Genomic DNA, 9,734 nt, shown 5'->3' on the forward strand with positions numbered 1-9,734 from the left:
CAGCAAATTACATGATGGAACACATTCCTTGCTTGTTCTTTTATATACAATATATTTCCAAAGCACAGAGTGAGAAACTTAAAGCACAAATGTAGGCAGAATTATGTGTGTAAACCATTCTTGGCAAAATGCTGTTTGTGGTGTAAATATGCAGCAAGAACTGGGATGAGTAGATTTCAGTTTCTTATTTTAACTTTTATCTCCAGATTTTTTCCCCAATGATGAGCAACAACCTTAAGTTTGCATTAAAAAGGCTTTAATTTTAAATCATATAACCACAGAAAGTCTTGTCTTAATAATGACCTCCTTGTGTTTCATAGTGACTGGTTTAGTGTCATAAATAAATGCTTCAGTTCCTTCATTTGTTTTATGTGCAAACAAAACAGTTTAGCAGCGATGATGAAGATTAATTAATGATTTGCAGAATTACATTATATTCATTTTATGTCCATTTGAAGGACATTAAATGAGTTGATGGTGTTTGTGTATAATTTTCATTTTGTTTAAGGTGGAGACAAAGTACACATTTTGTTTACAGGCTAGTGAGTATTTGGATCATTTTATGTCACACTTGTTGCATGTGTAATATTGTTTCCTGCAAAGTGTCACTAATACCTTATCGTTGTTAAGGGTCTGGTAGTAAATGGGTATCTGGGAGACAATCAGAAGTGACTGTGCCTCTTGATAGGTTGGTTCATTAAGAGATTTTTATGTCATTATCTCAGAAAACAAACACACCAATTGAATTATTCAGCACTTAAGAGGCTGTCAGATATTTGTTGTCTGCTGTATCCTGAATCTTCTGTGTGAGGATTTAATGCTTTTCTCTGTTTTATATCAATGTCAACTGAATATTTTGGGGTTTTGGACTGTGAATCAGACAAAACAAGACATGTGAGGACGTCACCTTTCACTCTGAGAAACTGATGATGGAACTGATGAACTATCATAAAGAGCCCTCTAGAGTGAACTTTCTTGTGTATTGTAAGAGAGAATCCTCTTTTTCCTCCCAACACAACTTCTTTTTGTGAATCTTTGTTCTTTGCACAAATGAAAGCTTTACTTGACATATTTTTTACTGCCTTGGGAGAGTACATTTTCATTCAATGAAATGATGATTTATTGTTTCAAAACATGGTTGTATAACACATGATTTGACATGATTGTTTATTATTAGGAATGAATCCAGTTTTTACAAGGAACAATTTAATCCCACTTCATGAGGAACTTTACTGTAAAATCAAATAAATCCAATACCACCATCTGCTGGTCAGAAAGTGAAATATTAGCTGTAAATCATTTACTCAAAAGAAAGGACTTTGAAACTTAAAGCTGAATTTATAATTTCTGAAGAGAGCTGAGACGCCATTACAGGGTTACTCTGATGGGGATTAAAATCTCTCATTCAAAGGGACACAGATTTGGTGAGTCTTGCTGTTAAAGGATAATTCACATATCAGAGCAAATGGCTGAGAAAACTGCTCTTGTTGAAAGTTTCCTGAGCTGCCATGTGTGTTCAAAGACTTTCAGAGATCCTGTGTCTCTGAGCTGCAACCACAGCTTCTGTTCAAGCTGCCTGCAGAAATTCTGGGAACAAGCTAAAAACAAAAACTGTCCCATTTGTAAAACAAAGTCCTTGACAGATGAGCCAGCATTAAATTTTACACTGAAGGAACTGGCTGACTCCTTTGCTGGGAGACAGAAGAATGATTCACCTGAGACAGAAAAAGAAAAGGAGAAAGAGGAGGTGGTGTGTGATAAACATCCAGACGTCTCTTATTGGTTCTGTAAGGATGAAGATAGAGCTGTGTGTCCTGTCTGTGAGTTTTCTCTCCACCAGAGTCACAAGGTGGTTCCTATAGAACAAGCAGTCAGTGAGCTGAAGGACCAGCTGAAATCTGACTTAAAGTCTCTGCAGGACAAGAGGGACAAATACAAACAAGTGGAGGAAACATACAATGAAGTGATTCAACACTCCAAGAAGCAGCTGTTGTCCACAGAGAGGCAGATCAGAGCAGAGTTCAACAAGCTCCAGCAGTTCCTGAAAGAGGAAGAGGAGTCCAGACTGGCAGCTCTGAGGGAGGAAGAGGAGCAGAAGGGGAAGACTATCAGCAGAGAGATGAAGATGATTGAGGAGCAGATCTCCTCTCTGTCACACAGTATCTGTGCTGTTGAAGAAGAGCTGCAGAAACACAAGGTGCCATTCCTCAGCAGTTATAAAGCCACTCAGAGCAGAGCCAGAGTCCAGTGCTCACTGTCAGATCCACAGCTGGTCTCAGGAGCGCTGATAGATGTGGCCAAACACCTGGGCAACCTGTCCTTCAGAGTCTGGGAGAAGATGAAGCACAATGTCCACTTCAGTCCTGTCATTCTGGACCCAAACACTGCAAAGTCTATTCTCTATGTGTCTGATGATCTGACCAGTGTGAGACGTGGAGACACAAAGCAGCAGCTTCCTGACAATCCAGAGAGACACACTAAGTATGCCACTGTTCTGGGCTCTGAGGGCTTCAGCTCAGGGAAACACAGCTGGGAGGTGGAGGTGGGAGACCATCCTGGCTGGAGCATAGGTTTGGCTAAAGAGTCAGCTGACAGGAAGGGAGAGAGATATCCTACACCAGAACATGGAAGCTGGTGTTTAAAGCATCACGGTAGACAATACAGTGATGTTGTTGGTAAGACTGTCACAGTGAAGAAGAGTCTCCAGAGGATCAGAGTCCAGCTGGACTATGACAGGGGGGAGGTGTCCTTCTACGACCCTGAAGACATGACTCACATCTACACTCACAGAGACACTTTCACTGAGAAACTCTTCCCATATTTCAATATTGGATCGGCTGGTGATGCTCAAACTGCTGATATCAAAATGTGTCACACTGAGATTTCTCTGTCATGTTCAGGGAGGGTGGTGAGCTCTCAGTAACATATTTGGATGTTTTATAATGGTGGTGTTTTGTTATCATTTACAGACAATTCCAGTTTGTTCTTTGTGGGTGAGAATCGTGTCATTTCAAAGTACATTAAGAAAATGTAGAGATCCAGGTTCAAGAAAAAAACAAGATTTGATCTCTTTCAGCAAATTACATGATGGAACACATTCCTTGCTTGTTCTTTTATATACAATATATTTCCAAAGCACAGAGTGAGAAACTTAAAGCACAAATGTAGGCAGAATTATGTGTGTAAACCATTCTTGGCAAAATGCTGTTTGTGGTGTAAATATGCAGCAAGAACTGGGATGAGTAGATTTCAGTTTCTTATTTTAACTTTTATCTCCAGATTTTTTCCCCAATGATGAGCAACAACCTTAAGTTTGCATTAAAAAGGCTTTAATTTTAAATCATATAACCACAGAAAGTCTTGTCTTAATAATGACCTCCTTGTGTTTCATAGTGACTGGTTTAGTGTCATAAATAAATGCTTCAGTTCCTTCAGTTGTTTTATGTGCAAACAAACAGTTTAGCAGTGATGATGAAGATTAATTAATGATTTGCAGAATTACATTATATTCATTTTATGTCCATTTGAAGGACATTAAATGAGTTGATGGTGTTTGTGTATCATTTTCATTTTGTTTATTTTGTTTACAGGCTAGTGAGTATTTGGATCATTTTATGTCACACTTGTTGAATGTGTAATATTGTTTCCTGCAAAGTGTCACTAATACCTTATCGTTGTTAAGGGTCTGGTAGTAAATGGGTATCTGGGAGACAATCAGAAGTGACTGTGCCTCTTGATAGGTTGGTTCATTAAGAGTTTTTTATGTAATTATCTCAGAAAACAAACACACAAATGGAATTATTCAGCACTTGAGAGGCTGTCAGATATTTGTTGTTACTGAGGCATCTTCATGTTCATGATGTGGATAAAAATCACCACTAAATAAAATGTATTCTTCCATCTCTCATTCTTTCCTTTTCTGTTGGTGTTGGAAACAAACTCCACTCACCTGTTTAGTGAAATGTAGAAGTACATACGACACAAATAATAAATGAATACCTGTAACAAAGAATATTGAAACAGTAAAGTTGTGGTGTCTCCACATGATCACACTGTAGAAGAAGTAGAGTGGTGAGTAAATGTACCATTAGCTGTCTTATGCTGCCCTCTGCTGGCTAAACATTGGTGCAGGATAAATATGGGAAACACTGATTCAATTATCACAATGTGGTGCAAAAGGCAACCTTAAACAAATAATAAGCTAAATATGAACCTGAAATGCTGAATATTTACAGCTCACATTGGTCCAGTATTTAAGAGTATAGACACAAAGTAACACGACCACACACAGACTGAGAAATGTACCATGCCTTGTGCTGCCTTCAGGCCTCCAGTGCTAGCTTCAAATAGTGCTAACTGTTAGCTGGATTCACTTTATGTTTAGCAATAACTGCAATGTTTGGGACAAAACCATACAACCATCTAACCACAACAATGACAGATGCCAACTTACAGTTTGATGCACACATACACATGTCCACAGACAAAAGAAGCAGTGACCTGTCAGTAGTCAGCTCAACACTGTGGATCCTGCTGCACAGACCAGGTGCAAGATGGTAGAGTCCATTGCTGCCTCTGATAGGGGTGATATGGAATAGTCATCTGGCTTGATTGACCAATATTGTGTTAATCATATAGTATATTTTGGAAGACAAGCTGAGGGCCATTTAAAATCAGTTCATGGGCCACAGTTGGCCCAGGGGCCTGACTCTGGACATGGGTGTCCTAAGAGGTCATGTGGAGGCAGCCAGTTCAGCAGAGAGGTGTTGTTGCCCAGGGTGGATGGGCTCTTCCCAGTAAGAAACTATGATAAAGCGCCCTCTAGAGTGACCTTTCAGTGGAGAAAACATGACGCAGTACCAAACAGGCTGCCCTACATGCTAAAAAACTCTCTGAGGGTTGGTGCTCCACCACATGCAGCTGGTGCCCTTTTTATTTCTTTGTTCCTGCCCCTCAGACAGCCTGAGTCCACCACTGCCTCCAGATGACCTTCTGAGGTAACTGGGCAAAAGCAGCAGCCACATGTTCTGCTGTATCCTGAATCTTCTGTGTGAGGATTTAATGCTTTTCTCTGTTTTATATCAATGCCAACTGAATATTTTGGGGTTTTGGACTGCGAATCAGACAAAACAAGACATGTGAGGACGTCACCTTTCACTCTGAGAAACTGATGGAAACTGATGATTTTTCACTTTTTACTGACATTTTATAAAAGACAGAAATATATAAAAAAGGAATGAAAAATGAAAGTCGTCACATTAGTTTGATATGGTACAATAAAATATTGATTTGTCAGTATTTAATTAACTGGACCAGACATAAACAGACATTCCTATCTGGTTATTTCATATTTAAACAGGTTTAAAAAACAAAAAACCAACAACCACCAACACAACTTCTCTGTGTGGATCTTTACTTCTTTTTCTTTGCACAAATAAAAGTCTTACTTTACAGTACTTTTACTTGTCTTTGGAGAGTACATTGTGATTCAATAAAGCTGTGATTTAATATTTTAAACACTGGTTGTATAACACAATTTGACATGGTGATCATTTTCTAAAATAGCCTTTCTTTAAAGTAATGTATTAAATTTGTGTTTTCACCTCAGTAATTCTGTCATGAAAGACATCAATGCATTTAATTATGTATATTTATTTTTTCACTTAAACAGTTTGTAAAAGGAACTATTTTACAGCACTTCATGTTTAAGGTCACTGTAAAATCTGTTGATTAATCAAATATCACCATCTGCTGGTCAGACAATGAAAATGTCAACTGGAATTATTTATGTCAAAGAATGGAAAGTGAAACTTAAAGCTGAATTCCTCATTGCTGAACGGAGCTGAGACGCCATTACAGGGTTACTCTGACGGGGATTAAAATCTCTCATTCAAAGGGACACAGATTTGGTGAGTCTTGCTGTTAAAGGATAATTCACATATCAGAGCAAATGGCTGAGAAAACTGCTCTTGTTGAAAGTTACCTGAGCTGCCATGTGTGTTCAGAGACTTTCAGAGATCCTGTGTCTCTGAGCTGCAACCACAGCTTCTGTTCAAGCTGCCTGCAGAAATTCTGGGAACAAGCTAAAAACAAAAACTGTCCCATTTGTAAAACAAAGTCCTTGACAGATGAGCCAGCATTAAATTTTACACTGAAGGAACTGGCTGACTCCTTTGCTGGGAGACAGAAGAATGATTCACCTGAGACAGAAAAAGAAAAGGAGAAAGAGGAGGTGGTGTGTGATAAACATCCAGACGTCTCTTATTGGTTCTGTAAGGATGAAGATAGAGCTGTGTGTCCTGTCTGTGAGTTTTCTCTCCACCAGAGTCACAAGGTGGTTCCTATAGAACAAGCAGTCAGTGAGCTGAAGGACCAGCTGAAATCTGACTTAAAGTCTCTGCAGGACAAGAGGGACAAATACAAACAAGTGGAGGAAACATACAATGAAGTGATTCAACACTCCAAGAAGCAGCTGTTGTCCACAGAGAGGCAGATCAGAGCAGAGTTCAACAAGCTCCAGCAGTTCCTGAAAGAGGAAGAGGAGTCCAGACTGGCAGCTCTGAGGGAGGAAGAGGAGCAGAAGGGGAAGACTATCAGCAGAGAGATGAAGATGATTGAGGAGCAGATCTCCTCTCTGTCACACAGTATCTGTGCTGTTGAAGAAGAGCTGCAGAAACACAAGGTGCCATTCCTCAGCAGTTATAAAGCCACTCAGAGCAGAGCCAGAGTCCAGTGCTCACTGTCAGATCCACAGCTGGTCTCAGGAGTGCTGATAGATGTGGCCAAACACCTGGGCAACCTGTCCTTCAGAGTCTGGGAGAAGATGAAGGACAAGGTCCATTTCAGTCCTGTCATTCTGGACCCAAACACTGCAAAGTCTATTCTCTATCTGTCTGATGATCTGACCAGTGTGAGACGTGGAGACACAAAGCAGCAGCTTCCTGACAATCCAGAGAGACACATCAGGTATGCCACTGTTCTGGGCTCTGAGGGCTTCAGCTCAGGGAAACACAGCTGGGAGGTGGAGGTGGGAGACCATCCTGACTGGCTTGTGGGTTTGGCTAAAGAGTCAGCTGACAGGAAGTCAGAGGCATATCCTACACCAAAATATGGAATCTGGTGTTTAACACATTCCAATGGAAAATACACTGATGTTGTTGGTAAGACTGTCACAGTGAAGAAGAGTCTCCAGAGGATCAGAGTCCAGCTGGACTATGACAGGGGGGAGGTGTCCTTCTACAACCCTGAAGACATGACTCACATCTGCACTCACAGAGACATTTTCACTGAGAAACTCTTCCCATATTTAAATATTGGACTGACTGGTGATGCTAAAACTGCTGATATCAAAATGTGTCACACTGAGATTTCTCTGTGATGTTCAGGGAGGGTGGTGAGCTCTCAGTAACATATTTGGATGTTTTATAATGGTGGTGTTTTGTTGTCATTTACAGACAATTCCAGTTTGTTCTTTGTGGGTGAGAATCGTGTCAAGAGATTTGATCTCTTTCAGGAAATTACATGATGGAACACATTCCTTGCTTGTTCTTTTATATACAATATATTTCCAAAGCACAGAGTGAGAAACTTAAAGCACAAATGTAGGAAGAATTATGTGTGTAGAGGCTGTCAGGTATTTGTTGTTACTGAGGCATCTTCATGTTCATGATGTGGATAAAAACCACCACTAAATAAAATGTATTCTTCCATCTCTCATTCTTTCCTTTTCTGTTGGTGTTGGAAACAAACTCCACTCACCTGTTCAGTGAAATGTAGACATACATACAGGTGGTGAGGGACACTGTGTGCACTAACACTGGTGTGCTGCAGTTTGATATTCCTGTCCTCTGTTAGAAGGTGCAGGTGACCCACTGTGATGAAGAAATGACGATCCACAGTGTTTCCCAACAACACTGTCCAGGACTTTACTCCAGTTTCAGCAAAACAGGTGTGATATTACCTGGAAATACACAACACAAATAATAAATGAATACCTGTAAGAAAGAATATTGAAACAGTAAAGTTGTGGTGTCTCCACATGAACACACTGTAGAAGAAGTAGAGTGGTGAGTAAATGTACCATTAGCTGTCTTCTGCTGCCCTCTGCTGGCTAAACATTGGTGCAGGATAAATATGGGAAACTGGGTAGATTGACCCAAGATGGTTGAGTCCATTGCTGCCTCTGATAGGGGTGATCAGGAATAGTCCAAATGTGGCAGACACAGGCGAGTTTTATTGTTTGTCAACATTTCTTTTCCTTCTATGGAAAGCTTTACACTGCAAATATTTCATTGTTAAAATCAGTGACATCATTATGACCAGAAACTGTGTGGTTACATCAGTGGAGTGGTGCTGAATCCAGGACATTTTGAAGGAGTCGGTCTGTGAGCAGCTCCCTTGTGTCTCCTATAGAACCCAATCCAGAACATGGCTCGGTCCAGGCCCCTAAATGGCCTCTTGTAGTGTCTTAGTTCCTCTGTGGCCCAGTGTGCAGGAAAACCTAATGTAAGTCCCTCTATGGTTCCCTTCCAGTGGAGAAAACATGACACAGTGCCATACAGGCTGCCCTACATGCTAACAAAACTTCCTGCAGGTTTGTACCCCACCACATGCAGCTGATGCCCTTTTTCATTATTTATTTCCCCCCCTGCTGCTCACACAGCCCAAATTTGCCACTGCCTCCAGATGCACCTCTGAGGTCACTGAGCAGCAGCCACATGTTCTGCTATATCCTCAGGAAGAGTCCCCACCAAGGTCCACAAGCTCATAATAATGACTCCATGCTCTGGACAAAGTCCTCCACAAGTTGAGGAGGCAGCTTGGAGGGTTTGCACTGAAACCCGTCTATATAAACAACGTTGGGCATGGTGGGACCAGGGAACTCAAAGGTAAAGTCAGATCTCATCAACCAAATATCTGCTGCTTGAGTGAGCTCATTAGAGTGGACGTCAGGACCAAAGTGACGGTGGACAGATGGTGTTTAAAGAGTGATTCAATGACAATAGTTCATGTTGTACTTATAGTAAAAGGGTGTTGAACAGTCAGTGGTGGAAGAAGTGCTCACATCTTTAACTTCAGTAGAAGTAGCAATACAACAGTGTAGAAGTACTCTCACAAATAAAAGTCCAGCATTCACAATGATACTAAAGTAAAAGCAGAAAAATATCAGCATCAAAATATCTTTAAAGAACCAAAAGTCAGAATGTTAATTGTGCTGAATGGCCCAATTCAGAATAATGTATGTCACTGTGTGACAGTTACTGATGCACTAACCATTCACAACTGGTAAATATGGGGCTAAATTTGATTGTTTTATATAGTGTTGGGTAGCTTTTGACTTTCCCCCAGATATCAATAAAGTTTTACCTCTTATCCTATAACAATACAGCATTTATTTGTTAATTATATTTTGTGTTATTAATCTCAATCCGGTGAGTAACTAGAAACTTAAGTTATCAAATAAATGTAGTGGAGTAAAAAGTACTTTTTCAAAAGATGAAAGTAACTGTGAGTAAATCAGTAAAATATTAACGATAAAAAAATAGAACCAAACAAATTTCAAATCAAATAAAACAAGGGGGGTTGTTATGATGCCTTTATGGTCACACAGACACACATGAATGATTCAAAGACACACGTGATGCACATGTACATGCTGTTCCTAATGCACTATTGTTTACATGCAAATCACTCATATAGTGATTTTCAGAAGGGCTTCTGGAGCTTTCTAGTCT

General features: G+C 40.1%; 2 protein-coding genes across 2 annotated transcripts; both read left to right on the top strand.

Moving 5' to 3' along the window:
- Positions 1–6: 6 nt before the first annotated feature.
- LOC126394785 (zinc-binding protein A33-like) lies at positions 7–3,900 on the top strand. Its single transcript, XM_050051861.1, has one exon. It carries the CDS (start codon positions 1,466–1,468, stop codon positions 2,921–2,923), a length of 1,458 nt encoding a protein of 485 aa, XP_049907818.1. The 5' UTR covers positions 7–1,465; the 3' UTR covers positions 2,924–3,900.
- A 1,922-nt stretch (positions 3,901–5,822) lies between these two features.
- LOC126394788 (zinc-binding protein A33-like) lies at positions 5,823–7,714 on the top strand. Its single transcript, XM_050051867.1, has one exon. The coding sequence runs from the start codon at positions 5,951–5,953 to the stop codon at positions 7,376–7,378; it is 1,428 nt and encodes a 475-aa protein (XP_049907824.1). The 5' UTR covers positions 5,823–5,950; the 3' UTR covers positions 7,379–7,714.
- The last annotated feature ends 2,020 nt before the right edge of the window (positions 7,715–9,734 follow it).

Source organism: Epinephelus moara, chromosome 8 (assembly GCF_006386435.1).
Source record: "Epinephelus moara isolate mb chromosome 8, YSFRI_EMoa_1.0, whole genome shotgun sequence".
Taxonomy (NCBI): domain Eukaryota; kingdom Metazoa; phylum Chordata; class Actinopteri; order Perciformes; family Serranidae; genus Epinephelus; species Epinephelus moara.